General features: G+C 43.3%; 1 protein-coding gene across 1 annotated transcript in view; it reads right to left on the bottom strand.

Annotated features, from left to right (window-relative positions):
* Positions 1–437: 437 nt before the first annotated feature.
* The window catches only part of LOC311099084 (ephrin type-B receptor 3-like), a gene marked incomplete at both ends in the record, with an annotated part of 49187 nt that continues 27955 nt past the window's right edge, over positions 438–21669 (bottom strand). The window contains 11 exons of the mRNA XM_084139707.1: positions 438–552; positions 2909–3102; positions 5541–5690; positions 5958–6173; positions 8971–9218; positions 17358–17480; positions 18098–18150; positions 18432–18540; positions 19309–19465; positions 20079–20203; positions 20722–21057. Of these exons, the coding sequence (XP_083995833.1) occupies positions 438–552; positions 2909–3102; positions 5541–5690; positions 5958–6173; positions 8971–9218; positions 17358–17480; positions 18098–18150; positions 18432–18540; positions 19309–19465; positions 20079–20203; positions 20722–21057 (1826 nt within the window). The remainder of the gene's footprint in view (positions 553–2908; positions 3103–5540; positions 5691–5957; positions 6174–8970; positions 9219–17357; positions 17481–18097; positions 18151–18431; positions 18541–19308; positions 19466–20078; positions 20204–20721; positions 21058–21669) is intronic.

The raw sequence follows: 21669 nt of genomic DNA on the forward strand, positions 1-21669 counted from the left end.
GGCAGGGAAGACATGGAAATCACTCTGGGAAGAAAGGACTCATCCCAGTTAGCAGAAAGCACATGCAGACATGCAAACACAACCTGAGGGAGAGTTTGGCTTTCTGTCAATGGACGGTTCACAAATTCAATTCAACATCAATGGTGGGTTATCCACAAGCTTCTCAAGAGTCTATTCTCTATGGTGCTCTGCTGAAGCTGTCCAAAGTCGAGATTTCCTTTTCCATGTTAGTTTTGTCTAGGTAGAGTAGATGCTTTGTCTTCTGTGGACAATGTTTTGTCTAGTTACAGTAGACAATGTTTGTTTTGTTTAGGTATGTGTCATTCATTCTTACATTGGGCTCAACAAGTAGAGTTCCTAGGTAGTATCTAGTGGGTCCAGTTTCCCATGCTGTCTCTGTTTGGTTGTTTTTTGGTTTGTTGGTCCAGACCCAAACCTTAGACCCTGATGGGGAGAGTCGCGCTCATCTGTTGTCGAACGATATCATTCTGACTGCTGTCTAGACTCTTCCCGTGGTGGCCAGGCAGTGTCCCCCCGATCTGCAAAAGATCCCTGTCAACAAGAGAGGCAAAGATCAGTCACAGGTGGTTCTTTCAAGAGTACAAATTGTTAGACCAGTTTTATTAAATTCCTGGTCCTGGAGTGGAGACCCATAGGGTGTGCAGGGTTTTGTTCCAACCCAGTGCTAGCGCAATGCATTCAACTTATCAACTAATCATCGAGCCCTTGATTTGTTGAATTAGGTTTGTTAGTGTTGGGCTGGAACAATTAGTATTTAAAAAATATATATTTTAACCGTGGTTAAATAAAGGTTAATAAAATAAAAAATAAAATAACTTTATTTAAGCAGGCAAGTCAGTTAAGAACAAATTTGTATTTACAATAATGGTCTGGCAAGAGCCTGTACACCCTGTAGGCTCTCCAGGACCAGGATTGAAGAATGCTTCTGTGTTAGGTATAGTATTACGCTGTCAACAACATTGAGGATGGTAGACAGCACACGTAGCAGCACACAGCACATGTAGCAGCACACAATGAGAATCCATCAAATATGTGTTGATACCGATCATGGAAAAGACAACCAATTTTAGAAGCCAGTTCCACCACTTACAAAATCCAATTTAACCTCTGAGCAGAAACAATTCATCATTTTGGGGTTGTAATAAAACTAGTATCTCCTTCATCTACCTTCTGAGGATGCTACAGTATCTGCCTTGTTGCATCCCAAATAGCACCCTATTCCCTATATAGTGCACTACTTTTGATAGGGATCTCTCTCTCCCTCCCTCTCTCTCCCTCCCCATCTACCTTTCTGTGGCTGTCGCATACAGATGAGGCCATAAATTAATCATCCGCATACAGTGACACGTAGCATAATACATGCAAGACACACTGACATACACACACACACACACACACACACACACACCTCCCCATTCGACCCATCACAGCAATGGCATGGCCTCCCTCAGCGCATAAAAAAGCTAATTAGCAACCTAATTAAACACATTCCTCTCTTTTAGCTTCTCCTGAATATGCCTTGTTACACACACTCCATCACCTCAGCCCTCCGTTAGTCTGTTTCCACATCAGCAGCCCTGGCTCTGTCTCTGTCCTATCACCTACATTTAAAAGACAGCCAAGAGCACGGGGAATTAAACCTAGGTCAGTCATTATGTTTCCACATGCAATTAGGCCCGCTCCTTGCAATAGGAATCGTCCTTGGGGTAATGCTGCAACAGTGAAACTGGGAAACTAGGAGAGATAGCGCTCGCCAGCTTTTAGTCCTAAAAACCGGAAATTAGTTACCTCTGGTTCGTTCAGCCGTTCCTATGGAGGAAATGAATGGGGAAAGAATGGGGTTTTGGGAAAAGGCTTAGGAGATCTTATACGTTTTTAGATAATATCAGTCAGTTAACATGACCTTATATATAGCCGGCGTTTATCCAAAAACCCCATTCATTTCCCCACAGGCTTTGGCCAATGAGTCATGGTGGAGTTAGTGCCTACAAAAAGACATCATTATTATTGCTCTCTATTGAGGCTCAAGAGAGGAGCTGTTAAGTGAGGGTATGATAATTTTGCGTTTTTTGTTTGGTAGGGTAAACAGAGCTGATCCAGAGCTTTGCCACAAGCACTTGAGGCATTAAACATACACTGACTGTACAAAACATTAGGAACACCTTCCTAATATTGACTTACATCCCCTTTTGCCTTCAGAACAGCCTCAATTCTTCGGGGCATGGACTCAACATGGTGTCGAAAGTGTTCCACAGGGATGCTGGCCCATGTTGACTCCAATGTTTCTCACAGTTGTGTCAAGTTGGCTGGATGTCCTTTGGGTGGTGGACCATTCTTGATTCACACGGGAAACTGTTGAGCGTGAAAAACCCAGCAGAGTTGCAGTTCTTGACACACTCAAACCAGTGCACCTGGCACCTACTACCATACCCCGTTCAAAGGCACTTAAATCTTTTGCCTTGCCCATTCACCCTCTGAATGGAACACATACACAATCCATGTCTCAATTGTCTCAAAGCTGAAAAATCCTTCTTTAACTTGTCTCCTCCCCTTCATCTACACTGATTGAAAAGGATTTAATAGGTGACAACAATAAGGGATCATAACTTTCACCTGTTCACTCTATGTCATGGAAAGAGTAGGTGTTCCTAATGTTTTGTACACTCAGTGTACATTTTAGGCCCAACTAACCACTGTCGATATTGTTGAGCGCACGCCAAAACAACAAATCAAACCAACAAAAAATATTGTATAATCCCTTAGGTTTCTGATCTCTCCTGCACACGCATATATACTTTTTTTTTAAAACTGTTGCCTTGTTACTTTGTCGTAACACCGGTCTTGTTGTGCAACTCAAAAATAATACTTTCCAGTCCCCTCCACTCACCCTGAGTATGTGCTGGTGACCACCTTGAGGGTGGCGGCATTGCGGAGCAGCTTGTCCAGGGTGCTGACGATCTGGCAGAACTTGGGCCTCAGGTTCCTCTCCTTCACCCAGCACTCCAGCATGAGCTGGTGCAGCACCATGGGGCAGTCCATGGGAGGGGGCAACCGGTAGTCCTGCTCCACAGCAGTCATCACCTACAGGAAGTAAAGGGTTAATATGATATACAGTACAATGCAACACAATATATTTTGTGATACAATGCAATATGATACGATACGATATGTTACAATACAATACGATACAATATGGTACCATATTATACTCTACAATGCGATAAAATGTTGTGATACGATACAATAGGTTCAGGTTCAATTCCACTAAACATTTCTGGCAATTCAAAAAGGGAACGTTACATTACAATTCATGGTGGAATAAAATAAAATACGGTTCTGTAGATGTCCACTCATTGAATAGGTATGGCACGTTTCTATTCTCTTTACTTATTTTCATACCTTCATTTTATGTATGGATGTTTAACTGCTTTCTACAAAGCAAATGGGCCTTTTGGGGATGATCATTCATCTCTCTACAGCTTTCCTTGTTTGCTCACTGACATGTTTGTATTCTCTGTACAGAAAAGCTATTTATATCCATATGCTGTCTGTCTGTATTTTGATTACGACTGTCTGCAATGCAAATTGCCTTTGGGGATCATACAAAATCTCTCCTATACTATCCCCACTTTTTTGCTGCTCCCAAATGTAATTATTCTATTGAAACTAGCTACTGTAGTAATACAACATGTTGGATTCCACGTTTGGATGAGCATAATTGTTCTCTATTCATTAATAAGGTAGAAGCCCAGTGAGATGGTAAGACGTGTTGTGGGAATAGAGAAAGAGTGTGTGTGTGTGTGTGTGTTTACTACTCTGCCGTAGTAAATATCTGTGGAGTGAAGATACAGGTGTAGATAGGGGTGACAGGAGGCAATAAAGTAAAAAAAACGCCAACCCAGGCACACAGCTGCACTGACCACCTGCACAGTGCAGATAAAAACACTGTCAAGCTCAAACTAAAAGTAGAGGCTGCAATGTAACTCAGTGTAAACTAGCCCTCCTGAAATTAAACAGTGGTTACATCACAATCGCTGATGTATTATACAAATCCTGCCCAATAGACTACCAATACTTCACTCTAGGTACTTCATTCAGGGACAAAAATAAGCTTTGTTGCTAACTCCGGTTCTTTTACATTGATTTTAAACCTGAAAATGTTGATTAATGTGCACTGTACCTATCAAATAAATTCCATGAACACATAAATAAGTAGTAAGCTAGTGTTGTGGACAGAACCACCTTCCACACTCTGTGTCGCTCTATCAGGACGCAACAGGAGCTAGGAACCAACTAACTGACATCCAGGTCGCATGCTAGTGTTCACTCTAGTCTGCCACAGTAGATATATACTACCAGTCAAACATTTGGACACACCTACTCATTCAAGGGTTTTTCTTTATTTTTACTATTTTCTACATTGTAGAATAATATTGAAGACATCAACAATATGAAATAACACATATGGAATCATGTAGTAACCAAAAAAGTGTTTGAGATTCTTCAAATAGCCACCCTTTGCCTTGATGACAGCTTTGCACACGCTTGGCATTCTCTCAACCAGCTTCAAGAGGTAGTCACCTGGAATGCATTTCAATTAACAGGTGTGCCTTCTTAAAAGTTAATTTGTGGAATTTATTTCCGTCTTAATGCATTTGAGCCAATCAGTTGTGTTGTGACAAGGCAGGGGGGGTATACAGAAGATAGCCCTATTTGGTAAAAGACCAAGTCCATATTATGGCAAGAACAGCTCAAATAAGCAAAGAGAAACAACAGTCCATCATTACTTTAAGACATGAAGGTCAGTCAATACGGAACATTTCAAGAACTTTGAAAGTTTCTTCAAGTGCAGTCGCAAAAATCATCAAGTACTATGATGAAACTGGCTCTCATGAGGACCGCCACAGGAGTGGAAGACCCAGAGTTACCTCTGTTGCAGAGGATAAGTTCATTAGAGTTACCAGCCAAATAAATGCTCACAGAGTTCAAGTAACAGACACATCTAAAACATCAACTGTTCAGTGGGGACTGTGTGAATTAGACCTTCATGGTCGAATTGCTGCAAAGAAACCACTGCTAAAGGACACCAATAAGAAGAAGAGACCTGCTTGGGCCAAGAAACACAAGCAATGGACATTAGACCGGTGGAAATCTGTCCTTTGGTCTGGAGTCCAAATTTGAGATTTTTGGTTCAACCGCCGTGTCTTAATGAGATGCGGTTTGGGTGAACAGATGATCTCTGCATGTGTAGTTCCCAGCACAAGGTGCACCTGTGTAATGATAATGCTGTTTAATCAGCTTCTTGATATGCCACACCTGTCAGGTGGATGGATTATCTTGGCAAAGGAGAAACGCTCACTAACAGGGATTTAAACAAATGTGTACCCAACATTTTAGAGAAATAAGCTTTTTGTGCGTATGGAACATTTCTGGGATCTTTTATTTCAGCTCATGAAACATGGGACCAATATTTTACATGTTGCGTTTATATTTTTGTTCAGTGTACATAACTAACTCACATCCTGGTTGCTCATGTCCCAGTAGGGCCTTTCTCCGTAGGACACCACCTCCCACATGACGATTCCGTAGCTCCACACGTCACTGGCCGAGGTGAACTTCCTGAAGGCGATGGCCTCAGGGGCGGTCCAGCGGATGGGAATCTTACCTCCCTGCAGTGACACAGGGGGAGGCGGGGTTGATACAGTGGAACATGCTGGGCGATGGAGTCATTATAAATATACACAAAGTGAGAGAGAAGGGAGGAAGAGACACACACAGGCAGAGAGACACACACACACACAGGCAGAGACACACACACACGCACACACAGGCAGAGAGACACACACACACACACACACACACACACACACACACAGGCAGGCAGAGACACACACGCACACACAGGCAACACCAACTCTCCATCCCACGTCACTCACCAGACAGCTGGTGTAAGTGGGATCGGCTGATGAGTCATCCAGGAAACGGGACAGGCCAAAGTCGGACACCTTACACACCAGGTTGCTGTTGACCAGGATGTTGCGGGCCGCCAGGTCCCTGTGGACGTAGTTCATGTCCGAGAGGTACTTCATGCCCGACGCGATGCCACGCAGCATGCCGACCAGCTGGGTCACCGTGAAGCGCCCATCATTCAGCTGTGAGGGATGGGTGTGGAATGGGGAATGGGGGTGAGTGAGGTAGAGAAAGAGGAGTAAGGCAGACAGGGAGGAGGGTAGATAGAGGGGAATGGGAGAGGGAGAGAAAGACAGAAGGAAGGAGAAGGAAAGAGAGACAGAGGGGGGAGATGGGTGAGGAAAAAGTAAGAGGTGAGAGAGAGATAGAGAGAGAGAGAGAGAGAGAGAGAGAGAGAGAGAGAGGGGGGGGGGGGGAAGGTAGATAAAGTAAGTCAGTCAGTCAGTCAGTCAGTCCTACAGCCTACATAAACATGACATATGTCAACACCATCCATGACTGGTTCTGTCAGTCTGCAACAGATGAACTTTTCAAGCTGTCTGACGCCATCTAATAAGATTAATAATTTAAATCAATCTTTAATAACTAAATTCCATGTGCTGTGCTGTGTGTGTCTGTGCGTAACTACAGATGCTACAGCGTGAAAGTGAATAGGAAAGTCCGCTGACAACTAGCTACAGTTAGAATTCAATTTTCCTTTCACAGAACGACAAGAGGTTCAACCTCTTTCTGTGTGATCCAGTCTTGACTGAAAGGAAATGAGCGTTCCGTTGATGGAACCATGCTAACTATGCTAACCATGCTTACCCTCACAACAGCTCCATAGAATTAGAATAATTAGAATGGAAAATCATGACTCCATGACTTCAATGGGCTAATTATTTTTCTATTACCAGCTCCAATACATAATCAGTCCCATTTCTTATTAGTATTGCGATGCCATACTTCCAAGTCTCACGAGGGAGCCTGGAAATCGAGGTTAATTTCTCATCAACCAGGACAGAAACATTCCAAACATGCCAAATATGTAAACATACTGTTTTGTACTCTACACTCAAATTGAGATTGACAGGAAGACAAGTTGATGGATATGTAAACAAAATGCTTCATAACAGGCATGGATGGTTAGGCCTTTTATGGAGCTTGTGTCACTATCCTTGTGGGTACTGGAAATCCCCCAAAGTCCCCACAAGGATAATAAAACAAGGACAATTCTCCCTCGTGGAGACATTTTCCAGGTCCCTACGAGGACAAAGGCTATTTTAGGCTTAAACCTAATTAGGGGTTAGGTTTAAGGTTAGGGGTTAAGGTTAGGGAAAATAGGATTTTGAATGGAAATACATTTTAGGTCCCCACAAGGATAGTAAAACATATGCTGTGTGTGTGTATGTGTGTGTGTGTGTGTGTGTGTGTGTGTGTGTGTGTGTGTGTGTTTGTCCTTACATGCAAATGTGTTTGTTCTTGTTATGGGTGTGTGTTGTTCTGTCAGGCACAATAGTTTGACGTGACATCATTAGATCACGGCAGTGTGTATCCTTGAGTCACACACACACATACAGTTGGATGGACATCTGACGGAGAGGAGTGGGTGAGAAGCTGCTCTTGAGTCATGAGATGAGACGAGATAAGACAAGGAGGGTTATGGAGATTGCACTGTAGTGCATGGTTTCCACATTATCCTCTGAGAGAGATTATTTGTGAATGACTAGGTTGACCTTGTTTCTAACCTCTAGTGTCTTTCCTGGTTAAAGGTTGAATAATAAAAATATATTTGGCGGTAGGATCTGGGTTTACTGTTAAAGGAAAGAAGCTACACTTTATGTAAGCTGTAGTACGATGACCTAAGAATGGACAGTGCACCATTCCTAAGAGCTCAAGGTTAAAGGCTAATAAGAGCCAGCAGCATACCAGCCTGCATCCCACTGCTGGCTTGCCTCTGAAGCTAAGCAGCGTTGGTCCTGCATGGAAGTGGTGTTGGAGGGCCAGTAGGAGGCACTATTTCTTCTGGTCTTAAAAAAGATCCCAATGCCCCAGGGCAGTGATTGGGGACATTGCCCTGTGTAGGGTGCCGTCTTTCGGATGGGACGTTAAATGGGTGTCCTGACTCTCTGTGGTCACTAAAAGATCCCATGGCACTTATCGTAAGAGTAGGGGTGTTAACCCCGGTGACCTGGATAAATTCCCAATCTGGCCCTCATACCATCATGGCCACAACCATCCCCAGATTCCAATTGGCTCATTCCTCTCCCCTTTAACTAATCCCCAGGTCGTTGATGTAAATGAGAATATGTTCTCAGTCAACTTACCTGGTAAAATAAGGGTTAAATAAAAACAAAATCAAAAAGAGCTCTTACTGAGTCAGAGAGCATTACTGTGTCCCCACCGCCCACTATCATTACAGTAGGTGTCATATAATAGAACTCTCAAAGTTGCAGAAGTTCTGTACTTCCCCCATGGATTTGTTCAGCATCCACTGGTGTGTAGGAGGTGCTATGTGTAATTGTGCTTGTCCCCAGGCTTTTATGTAGCACAGTAAAAGAGTAGCTCCATAAACGGTTTTGTGCAGTAGAATCCCTATCCGTCAGCTGTATTGTGTATAACTACGCATGTCTCAGGATTTTCAACAGCACAACCCCTAGCAATATTCATCAGAGGTGTCATGAACGGTTCCACGTATCGTCATAACTGGTGTGTGTTCAGTACGACTCAAAGCCTCCACTGGTTGTACAGTATGTGTGATTATGCGTGACTCCAGGATTTGACTTGGTACAGTAGACTCCATATCAATTAAAAGGTGTCCTGTATGATTCCGTGCATCATCACAACTCAGTCAGTGTCACCCTGAGAATGGAGTCCTGTGCGCCATTCTCCATGAACCTTGTGATTTTAAACAGTATACAACCCCTAGGCTATCAATATCAACCAGAGGTGTCATGTACAATTCCTCACATCGCCACAACTGGTGTCAGCCTCACTCACCCTGAGGAAGGAGTCCAACGCTCCGTTCTCCATGAACTCGGTGATGATGAGCACGGGGCAGCTGTGGGTCAGCACGCCCTCCAGCCGGATCACGTTGGGATGGTCGAACTGGCCCATGATTGACGCTTCCCCCAGGAAGTCCCGCCTCTGGCGCTCTGTGTAACCCGCCTTCAGTGTCTTGATGGCCACCATCCCCTCACGGCGGCAGGCCTGCTTCAGGCGCCCGCGGCACACCTCCCCGAACTCACCTGGGTGGGGAAGGGGGTGGGTGGAAGGAGTGGAGGAGTGAGGGAGAGGAGGGAGCATTACTGGTTTGAAATGAGGTGGAGGAGGAAGAACTCAGGTGGAGAACTCAGAAAATATAGGAGCGAAAGGAGGAGATTGGAAAAGAGCAAGGGATGGGGGTTTGGCTGTGTAGGAGATAGAGTTAGTGAGGAGGGGAGGAAATGAGAGCTCAGGAGTCTGAGACGTTGGGGAGGGATTGAGGGACAGAAAGATCAACCTGCGACCGGGAGTGGTGCCTGGGACCGGTGTAGGGAGAGAGGGGACGGATGAGGAGCTTGGGGGTTTTGGTGCCTTGGTAAAAAGTTGGGTTTAAAAAGGAAAAAGAGAAAGAAAGAAAGGAAAGGGAGGAAAGCAAAGTAGTCATTCAAGGTGAAGTTAGGAGAAAGACGACATGCTCTTGGAGAAGAAACAGCAGACTTGGTGGATGACAGAAGCGGACACTCCAAACTCCCGTTCTCCTCCAATGCACACATACCCCCTCAACAACCCCTGCCCCTCCTCTGAACACACACTCCGCCCACCCAGCACACATCCTGTTCAACCAACCAACCAACCAACCCCAAACCCCCACCCCCAACATCAACCACTCCCCTAACCACTCCCCCAACATCAACCACTCCCCTAACCCCTCCCCCAAAACACAATCCACTCCAAAAAAGCCTAACCCTCAAAGACCACACTTCAAAAAGACTGCACTAAAAAAGGTATAATCTTTATAAATGATATGAGAAATAGGACTGGTGGAGTTGTCACACATGCAGCTAACAAAATGATATGGAAATGTCTGCTCTACTCAAAATTACAACCAACTAATTGCAGCATTACCGCAAAAATGGAAGAGGCAAGTGGAAGGGGGAGAAAGTAAGTAACTTGTCTGTCGGCCCTGCATTAAAGACCAAAATTGGCTAAAGAAAATTGTGACAAATAAAAAAAGTATACCCGTTTCATTTAAGGACCAAAAGATTGACAGCTGCGCCATATAGATTGCAAAAAAGTTGGGAAGAGATTTTCGATGTACCAATTCCATGGCACATGGTTTATGAACTGATACACAAAACAACCCTGGATTCATCTGATGCAGCACTCGATCACTCTCCTTCTTGGTCAAATAGCCCTTACACAGCCTGGAGGTGTGTTGGGTCATTGTCCTGTTGAAAAACAGGTGATAGCACAAACCAGATGGGATGGAGAATCGCTGCAGAATGCTGTGGTAGCCATGCTGGTTAAGTGTGCTTTGAATTCTAAATAAATCACTGACAGTGTCACCAGCAAAGCACCCCCTCACCATCACACCTCCTCCTCCATGCTTTACGGTGGGAACCACACATGCGGAGATCATCCGTTCACCTACTCTGCATTTCACAAAGACACGGCGGTTGGAACCAAAAATCTCAAATTTGGACTCATCAGACCAAAGGACAGATTTCCACCGGTCTAATGTCCATTGCTCGTGTTTCTTGGCCCAAGCAAGTCTCTTCTTCTTATTGGTGTCCTTTAGTAGTGGTTTCTTTACAGCAATTCGACCATGAAGGTCTGATTCAGCAGTCTCCTCTGAACAGTTGATGTTGAGATGTGTCTGTTACTTGAACTCTGTGAAGTATTTATTTGGGCTGCAATCTGAGGTGCAGTTAACTCTAATGAACGTATCCTCTGCAGCAGAGGTAACTCTGGGTCTTCCTTTCCTGTGGCGGTCCTCATGAGAGCCAGTTTCATCATAGCGCTTGATGGTGTTTGCAACTGCAATTCTTAAAATTTTCCGGATTGACCTTCATGTCTTAAAGTAATGATGGACTGTCATTTCCCTTTGCTTATTTGAGCAGTTCTTTCCATAATATGGACTTGGTCTTTTACCAAATAGGACTATATTCTGTATACCACCCTTACCTTGTCACAACACAACTAATTGGCTCAAACACATTAACTCTTCCGAGTCGGCGAACGCTTCGGCGCGTTCAAATCGCGGGCCGGCTTTAGGACCGCGCAGCATCCAAACCAAGTGAAGCAGAGAGCTGCCGTCGATTTCATGCAGAAATGGAGACCCGAAGCTACGTTTTGAGTGTTTGTTTCATGTAAATACACCAACTAAAACCAAAGTTATGATAATTTCAATTCCATGAAAAAAGTGCGTCAAAATATGCGCTCTTTTATGAGCGCTTTGCATTTATTATAATAACTTTGTCGTCTTTTGTGATAAAAAGGAACGGAAAAAAACGTGTGCTTGTGCTAACCCGGTTCTTCAGGATGCACACGAGTATATAAACATTCATTCCCATGACAACTAGCCATTGCGAAAGAACGAACGAGAGGAATTAGTTCAGTTCATGAGTAGTTTTGGAGAGTTTTTCACGAGTTAGTATTTCAATTGTTAGTATTTCAAGAGTTTTATTGTCAGCAGTATCGTATATGAAGTTTGGAGCCTGTGGGACCTACAGAAGCAACAGAAAAGGGTGTCCTAGTGGCAGAGAAAATGCCCTCACCAGCAAATCGAAGAGGGGGTCTGTGAGATGGATCAGAGAGGATCGCCTGGTCTTTGTGAAGTGGATGGATACGCGGGAGGTGTCGGTGTGCTCCACAATCCACCCAGCGTTTTCGGGCGAGACAATCAAGAGGAAGGTGAAGGAAGGACCTGGACGCTGGGTAGCAAAAGACATTCCCTGCCCTACCCCCATCATGGCCTACAATAAGTACATGGGAGGGGTTGACCTGTCAGACCAGCTTCTCCAGTATTACTCAACCCATCGCAGAACTGCTCGCTGGTACCGTACCCTCTTCCTGCATTTTTTGGACATGGGAACAACAAATGCATACATCCTGCACTGTGACATCAGTGCGACCCAACAGGTCACACCCATGACGCACAAGAACTTTGTGGCAGAACTTGTGGCCCAGCTGTGCGGAGTGACCCAGACAGGGGTTCCACTTCAAAAAAGCACCAGCCATGTTCCTGTGGCCATTGCCAATGTTGCAGAGGCCAAAGACAAAGCCACAGCAGGCCGCAGGGTTTGTCAACGCTGTAAACAAGTTGACAAGAAGAGGTTTGTCACACCATGGAAGTGCAAGGCCTGTGATGTGGCTCTCTGTGTCATTGTGGACAGGAACTGTTTTGAAGAGTGGCACAAATAGGGTAAAGGCCAGTGGCTATACCTACTTTTTTTGTAAATAGTTGTGTATTGCTTGTATATATCTCAAGAATACTTTTATATGTTCATATTTGCACTTTGTGGTTCAATTTGAAGCTTTTTTTTTCATTTTGGACAGAAACTGTTTTGAGGAGTGGCACAAAAAGGTTTAGGGTTAGAATAGAAGAAAAACGCCAGTGGTTATACCTACTTTTTATTGTAAATAGTTATTTATTGCTTGTATATATCACCAAAATACTTTTATATGTTCATATTTGCACCTTGTGGTTCAATTTGAAGCTTTTTAAATGCTTGGTTCACCATGTTTGAGGGTTTTACAATAAAAAAACCATCTTTTTTCTAAACGGACTTTGTGTTTTCTGTGTGTGTTTGGGTCCAGTGTGTTGAAATAGTATGTCAAAGTGAAAAACTTACTAACAGATCATATAGGTGAGGTTGTGCTGAAAAAAAAGATACCCAACATTGGTCTGGTAAACATTTCTTTATGTAGTATATCAGGGCAAAATTGAAGGTACCCAAAAACGGCCAAAAAAGCTCCAGACTCCGAAGAGTTAAGAAGGAAAGAAATTCCACAAATTAACTTTAACAAGGCACACCTGTTAATTGAAATGCATTCCAGGTGACTACCTCATGAAGCTGGTTGAGAGAATGCCAAGAGTGTGCAAAACTGTCATCAAGGCAAAGGGTGGCTACTTTGAAGAATCTCAAATATAAAATATATTTTGATTTGTTTATCGCTTTTTTGGTTACTACATGATTCCATATGTGTTATTTCATAGTTTTGATGTCTTCACTATTATTCTACAATGTAGAAAATAGTACAAATAAAGAAAAACCCTGGAATGAGTTGGTGTGTCAAAAATTTTGACTGGTACTGTTTATGGGGGATACAACCATTAGATCATTTGTTTTGGTACTGTCCATATGTAGCTTGTTTTGGTCACAGGTTTAGGAATGGCTGAAGAATTGCAACATTTACCTAGAGCTAACTCGTCAAATAGCACTGCTGGGTGATTTAAAAAGTCATAGTCAATCGATCAATAATATAATAACACTCTTAGCAAAAATGTTTATCTTTAATTTACAATATGTAGAATCTATGAGAATGGAAAGGTTCAGAACTTTTGTGAAACATCACTGCACAATTGAAAAATATGGCAAATACAAATAAAAACTGGATGGTTTTCAGAGAGAGATGGGAGGGGTTGAGTGGAGCTGAAGGATAGGACAAAAAACTAACAAAAGTTAACTATTGTAAAATATTCTGTGTCCGAAAAATTTATATAGTATGGATAAATATATGTATTTCTGTTGTATTTTTTGACTTTGTTTTGTTTTACCCCATATGTAACTGTGTTGTTCTTTTTATCGCACTGCTTTGCTTTATCTTGGCCAGGTCGCAGTTGTAAATGAGAACTTGTTCTCAACTGGTTTACCTGGTTAAATAAAGGTGAAATAAAAAAATAAAAATAAAAAAATAAACTGGAAGTAGAAACCTAAGTGTTGTTGTCCATTAGTTCACTCCAATTAGGGGAGGGATGATAGGGTTAGGGGAAAATAATAAAGGAAAATATATTTAAAAATATATAATTTATATACACTACCGGTCAAAAGTTTTAGAACACCTACTCATTCAAGGGTTTTTCTTTATTTTTACTATTTTCCACATTGTAGAATAATAGTGAAGACATCAAAACTATGATATAACACATATGGAATCATGTAGTAACAAAAAAGTGTTAAACAAATCAAAATATATTTTATATTTGAGATTCTTCAAATAGCCACCCTTTGCCTTGATGACAGCTTTGCACACTCTTGCCATTCTCTCAACCAGCTTCATGAGGTAGTCACCTGGAATGCATTTCAATTAACAGGTGTGCCTTCTTAAAAGTTAATTTGTGGAATTTCTTTCCTTCTTAATGCATTTGAGCCAATCAGTTGTGTTGTGAAAAGGTAGGGGGGTATACAGAAGATATCCCTATTTGGTAAAAGACCAAGTCCATATTATGGCAAGAACAGCTCAAATAAGCAAAGAGAAACGACAGTCCGTCATTACTTGAAGACATGAAGGTCAGTCAATACGGAACATTTCAAGAACTTTGATGGTTTTTTCAAGTGCAGTTGCAAAAACCATCAAGCGCTATGATGAAACTGGCTCTCAAGAGGACCGCCACAGAGTTCAAGTAACAGACACATCTCAACATCAACTGTTCAGAGGAGACTGTGAATCAGGCCTTCATGGTCGAATTGCTGCAAAGAAACCACTACTAAAGGTCACCAATAAGAAGAAGAGACTTGCTTGGGCCAAGAAACACGAGCAATGGACATTAGACCGGTGGAAATCTGTCCTCTGGTCTGATGAGTCAAAATTTGAGATTTTTGGTTCCAACCGCCGTGTCTTTGTGAGATGCGGTGTGGGTGAACGGATGATATCCGCATGTGTGGTTCCCACCGTAAAGCATGGAGGTGTTATGGTGTGGGGGTGCTTTGCTGGTGACACTGTCTGTGATTTATTTAGAATTCAAGGCACACTTAACCAGCATGGCTACCACAGCATTCTGCAGCGATACACCATCCCATCTGGTTTGGGATTAGTGGGACTATCATTTGTTTTTCAACAGGACAATGACCCAACATACCTCCAGGCTGTGTAAGGGCTATCTTACCAATAAGGAGAGTGATGGAGTGCTGCATCAGATGACCTGGCCTCCACAATCCCCCGACCTCAACCAAATTGAGATGGTTTGGGATGAGTCGGACGGCAGAGTGAAGGAAAAGCAGCCAACAAGTGCTCAGCATATGTGGGAACTCCTTCAAGACTGTTGGAAAAGCATTCCAGGTTAAGCTGGTTGAGGGAATGCCAAGAGTGTACAAAGCTGTCATCAAGGCAAAGGGTGGCTATTTGAAGAATCTCAAATACCGTATTGGTCCGAATATAAGACGACCCTGATTATAAGACGACCCCCCGTTTTTCAACACAAACATTTAGAAAAACAGATTTGCAGACTAGATTTGCCGAACAAAGAACTTCATTTTATTTTAAAATAACAATATTAAAAACACAGTGAATTAAACACAAAGGCAAACTATGTACAGTATGATTCAAAATTAATATCAAGCAATAATAAAGCAACATTTTTAAATAACAGAGAAAATACAGGCCACACATTTAACTAAACTTAACAAAAATTCGCCAAACTTCTCCTCCGATGTCTCTCTATCCCTCACACACGTCCTCTGCCCCGCTGTGTTCGCTCTCGCTGTCATCGCTCCCCAGCTGCTCCGCTTCCACCGGCTCCTCCCAAAGCACGTCGTCCTCGCTGCCGTCCAATGCATTTGAGATGCAACATTTTTTAAAGCCATCGATGATGCTCTGTGAGGGAATAGCATCCCATGCATGCAGGATCCATTCACACAGTAGACGGACTGACGGCTTCTGTATTTTCCCGGTCGGTGTGAGTGCGTGGTTGCCAGACAGGAGCCACTCTGTGTATTTTTTTCGCAGGTTATCCTTGAAAGGCTTGTTCACAACTACGTCCAACACCTGTAGCTGGCTTGTCATTCCCCCTGGTATGATCACAAGATCCCCGTTCATTGCTCGCACCTGACTTTTCACGGGCTCAGTCAGATGTCCGCGGAACGCATCCAGAACGAGCATGTTCCTCCTCTTCCTCAGTCCCCCGTAGCGTGCGCCCCACACAACCTTTAGCCAGTCCACTACAAGCCCCGACTCCATCCAGCCCTTCTCCTGGGCGCGCACAATAATGCCAGCTGGCATTGGGTCCTTTGGCACAGTCTTACGCTTAAGAATGACATACGGGGGGAGTTTGCTGCCACCAGCGAGACATGTCAACATGACAGTGACGCGGCTCTTCTCGTTGCCCGTTGATTTCACCAACACAGACTTTTCTCCCTTTCTATTGACAGTCACCGATGTTGGCATGTCGAAATAAACGGGTGTCTGATCAGCATTGCCGATCTGATCCAGCGGGTAGGAGTGCTTCTTCCTCAGGTTGATAACAAAGCGCTGAAACGAAAGCAGCTTCTCTCCGAAGTCTGACGGCAGGCGTTGGGCCAAACTCGTTCTCCGTCTAAGTGACAGTCCATTACGCCGCATCATCCTACGACACCAGCCGAGGCTGGCTTTAAATCCAGTGATGTTGAGCTCTCTGGCGATTTCCAGGGCCTTAACCTGGATGACAGCTCTGGTAATGGGCATTCCCTCACTTCTTTTTTCCCTGACATATTCAAAAACCCTCCGGTCAACCTCAATGAAACGACCACTTTGAGGACCACGGAAGGATTTTCGCTGACTGTTAGCATCTTTTAGACGTTGTTTTTCTGCTCGCCATCTTCTTACATTACACTCAGTGACCCCGAATGTCTTGGCAGCTTGGCAGTTGTTAGATGACTCTGCCTTATTGACAACCATTATTTTGAAATTGGCATCATAGCTCCTCCGCTGTTGTTTATTGACCTGGCCCACTTTTGAGCCACTTGTCTCTAAATGGTCAGCCTGTCTTTCCATCTTTAAACACCGGTAACGGGCTGGTTGTTAAGGACGCCTCTTCCCTCCGTCCGGAACGAATTTTTGGCGCCATCTGTGCCCGCGAATGTGTATTGACATTTAAAGGGAGCGCCGAAGAAGAGAAACTGCGCTCTGAATACTAGACCCCGAATATAAGACGACCCGACTTTTTTGGACCTATTTCGAGGGGAAAAAAGGCCGTCTTATATTCGGACCAATACGGTATACAATTTGTTTAACACTATTTTGGTTACTACATGATTCCATGTGTTATTTCATAGTTTTGATGTCTTCACTATTATTCTACAATATAGAAAATAGTAAAAAATTAAGAAAAACACTTGAATGAGTAGGTGTGTCCAAACGTTTGACTGGTACTGTAAATATATATTTTTAAAGACCGCACTTCAACACCTAAGTATATTGGTTACCTGCACCAATGACCTCCTCGATCTTCACACATGAGATGTCTATCTCCTTGGCAAACTCGTGGATGGCCTCGTTGGGGTCCTCGTAAGTGAACGGGTCAATATACACTTTCACCCCCGGGGAAACTAGAGAGATAGACCGAAGGAGAAGGAGCCGAAATGAAGGGAGGATTGCATTATATGTTTTTCGCCAGGTCTTGAATACACACATTCATCAGATATGCATGACACTGGCAGTTTTGAATTCATGTGTTCCAATGTGGAGTTACTAACTAATACAGTTATGACTGGAATGAAATTATAAGCATGAACAGTGCATTGGCATATCTATCACACAGCTCTGTGAGTCTTGAAGAGCAAGGGGGGTTTGATAAACCTGATCTAGATAATCATGGTTTTCATTGAGCAAATGCAGTTTCCTGCCTTGGTCAGGTGATTGGATAATTCATTCAATCAGGGTGTTTACTGTCTTGGTTTGAACAAAGGACCACAGAAACTGCAGCTTCAGGACTAGAGTTGTATAGTATACACACGCACACGTACACTCACACAACCCCCTCCCCAAACACACACACAAACCCCTCCCCCAACACACACACACAAATACACAACCCCCTTCCCCCCAACACACACACACACATACAAGCCCCTCCCCCAACACACAAATACACAACCCCTTCCCCCCAACACACACACACATACAAGCCCCTCCCCCAACACACACACCATCCCCCTGTGCTCACCGTGCTGCTGCAGTTTCTCTGTGTACTCCAGCTCCGAACCACTGTGTTGCTTCCTGCAAAAAAAGGACCACACACACACAATCTCATTCGCATGATCAATCTTCATTCTTGGCTGGCACTCCACAGTAGGCTGCTTTCAAATAACAAGCAGAAGATAATAGATTGTATGCAGACAGTCAGGACTGGAAGAATGGAACAATGCTCAGGGTGGCTTAAGCCTTTCTAAGGGCCTTTTCAGGATTCAAGAAGCCAAGAGACCCAAGATACCAAAGAATTGCCAAATAATGACCAAAAAGGCCTGTATTAGATAAATAGTTACATATCAAACACTTACTTAGAGCAGACTATGGCAATGACCACAAGGGCAACAATGACCACTAGACCGGCCGACGCCGAGCCCACGATGAGCGGCAGAAGGTCCTGCACCGACTTCTGAGGGTCACCTGAAGGTCACCAGAAAAATAAAACAACAATTAACATCTGAAATGTCACTGAGGAATTCTTAAAGAAACAGCTAGTGAAATATGGAAGCGGATTCATGCCAAAACAAATAATGGGATGTAAATTGTATTCCAATCTGTGTTTTGTTTTTCATTTAGACACAATAAAAGTGCTTTATCACGAAAAGCCAAGTTAGTGGCCTTGTGGTTAGATTATCCGCCCTGCGATTGTAAGGTTGGGAGTTCGATCCCCGACCAGTGCGTCTCTGCATGGCACTCAGCATTGAGATAGATTGGAGGTAAGTCCTCATGCTACAGAAACAGGAGGCTGGCTGCTGCTCCTAGAAGCCAAGGCTTGTGCAAGGCTACTTACTTATTCCAAAAAACAATGCACTCTGGTAAAAAAAAAACAGATATTGAAAAACAAGTAATTTTATTTGTATTAATCTGCTTGCATAATAAACAGTAGACTGTAAAGATTTCACACAGCCATTAAGAGCAATTTCAAAAACAGACAGCTTCTTGAAATCGCTTCTTCAGTGTTCTTTCACTACTTGGATGGATTGTACTTATTAAAGTGAACATAGAAAAGCTTTGAAACACTGGTGAAGAAAAAAATTTAAGGCATTAACAATGGTGGAGGACAATGATAAACAGTGAAGGAAGAGAGCGAGGGGAGGATGAGAAAGAGGCAATTAAGTAGTGAAGGTGGAAAAGGAGGAGAGAAAGAGGGAAAGCGAGAGGCAGGAGGAGAGAGAGAGAAATGCGTACTGTGTATGGAGGTGCTGAAGTCCTTAGGGATGCTGTAGTGTCCGTAGCCAGCCACAGTGCGAGCCCGGACCTGGACAATGTAGGAAGTGGAGGCCCTCAGTCCCTCCACATGGGTTGAGCTGTGCTGGGCTGTCACAGTGTGAGACATGGCCTGGCCCTATGGAACACATCAATCAATCAACCAATCAAACAAATGTATTTATGAAACCCTTTTTACATCAGCAGTTGTCACATGATTTTACAGTAACACAGCTTAGACTGAAATCAGAGGCAGATTGACTAGGAAAACTCCCTAGAAGCAAGAAAACCTTGAGGAACCCGACAAAACATCGATTAGAATAGAAAAAATGCAAATTTCTTCTTCTTTAAAAAAAAAAAAGGGACAGCGTTCACTTGATGTAGTTGAGTGTATTTGGTTCATATTCTATTCTATACGAGCAGCATGTCTATGTCCATGTTGATGTCTATTTGCACACGATGCTGATGCTGCTGAAGAACACAATACACAGCTGCATCAAGTGAGCGCTAACCTGTGAAATGCCAAAAACAACCCAGCTTCAGACAAAACGCATACGCAATATTTATTTTTCAAACATATTTTGTACAATTGTTTTCTTTCCAGTGACTCTTCAAACTGAAGGTACAGAGTAAATGTTTACTTAAGTAAATCATGATTGAATCAGAGAACAGTTAGCCTGGTCCCAGATCTGTTTGTGCTGTATAGTCAACACCTACAACCATAGGGACCAGGCTATAAAACAGTGCCTTACCCTTTCGTAGTACTTAATCTCATAATCCAGGATGACCCCGTTGGGTTTCTCTGGGGGAAGCCAGGACAGGCTGAGGGTGTCTGAGGTGGACTTCATCAGGTGCACTGTGGGTATTGCTGACGGTGCTGTGATTGGACAACAACAAAAAGGTGATGTTAATAAGTAAAATAAATACAAGCTTTCATGTTGAATATGTTAAGAGTATTTCTGTTCCACTGCATAAAATAAATTAGTAAAGTGTACAAAATCTTCATCTAGCACTGTTTACGATTATCTGACTTCTTACCATTACATTTATTTGACCATTCTCCATGACATTTCAGTTTATTGATTTGGTACTAAACTGAAATGACACATACTGAGTCTATAAACTCACACAAAGCATCAGTACTGAGAACCAGATGAGACGGTAAAAAGTAGATAACGTTGTTGCTGCTAACCTGAGTTGAGTGGTAAAGTTGGTGACCTTGAGTGGTGTGTCGTCGTGTGGTGAGAGTGGTGATGTTAAGTGGTAGGTAGCTACATTACTTACAGTGGTGACCTTAAGTGGTGTGTGGTGAGGTGATTGTGAGTGCCGATATCAAGTATTCATGTTGAGTGCTGCTAACGTTAAGCGCTGACAAAGCGTTGTGGCGATACTAACCGGCTTGGTTGGTGGTGATGTTCACTGTGGCGTATCGTGGTGCGCTGGGGCTCTTCCCAGAGACGCCATTGACCGCCTGGACCTCAAAGCTGTAGCGGGTGTGCGCCAGCAGGTTCCTCACCACCACCTTCTTCTGGGTCAGGCCGAGTCGGCGCGGCAATATGTCCATGTTGTCGTCGCAGCGTGAGCACGGGCTCTGGTCGCGCAGACACTTCTTACACACCACGTTGTAGATTACGTCGTCGCGCCCGCCGGCGTCCAGCGGCTCTTCCCACTCCAGGGCGATGGAGGTCTCGTTCACCGTGGAGATGACGTTCTGAGGTGGCGAGGGCACGGCTGGACAGAAACACCGCATACGGGTTAGTGATGTCCTCTGAACACTTTTTATAGAAGCTAATTTAGTAGAACCTCACTTATAGAACCTTACTGTTAGAATGGTATGAAACCATACTCTTAGAAATTCACTTTTAGAACCCCACTTTTAGAACCCCACTCTTCGAACCATACTCTAAGAATCCCACTGTAGAACCCTGCTCTTAGAACCTCACTATTGAAGGGGTAAATTATTTAGTTGATGATTTGCTTACTAAGATCCCAATTAGGGCTTATCTTCCTGGATCCATACAGTTCATACAATTGTTTGGTTTCTGGTGGAGAAATATGATCTCCAGCACATAATGAATTGAATAGAAGTCTTTATTCATTTTATATATACCATGTTCATTCCATGCATGACTTCAACATTATAATTCATGGAACTTAAATCATTACCCATTAAACAGCAATGGGAGTTCATTCCATAAAGTAGAAATATGTTCTGCTATACATGAGGAAATAAATAGCAGGATCCATATAGCGAATATAAACCATATCCAACCCATGCATGACTTAAACATTAGTATTCATGAAACTTGATTCATTACCCATAAAATAGCGATGATCTGAATT

This window comes from Coregonus lavaretus (assembly GCF_964263955.1).
Source record: "Coregonus lavaretus genome assembly, chromosome: 23".
Classification (NCBI taxonomy): domain Eukaryota; kingdom Metazoa; phylum Chordata; class Actinopteri; order Salmoniformes; family Salmonidae; genus Coregonus; species Coregonus lavaretus.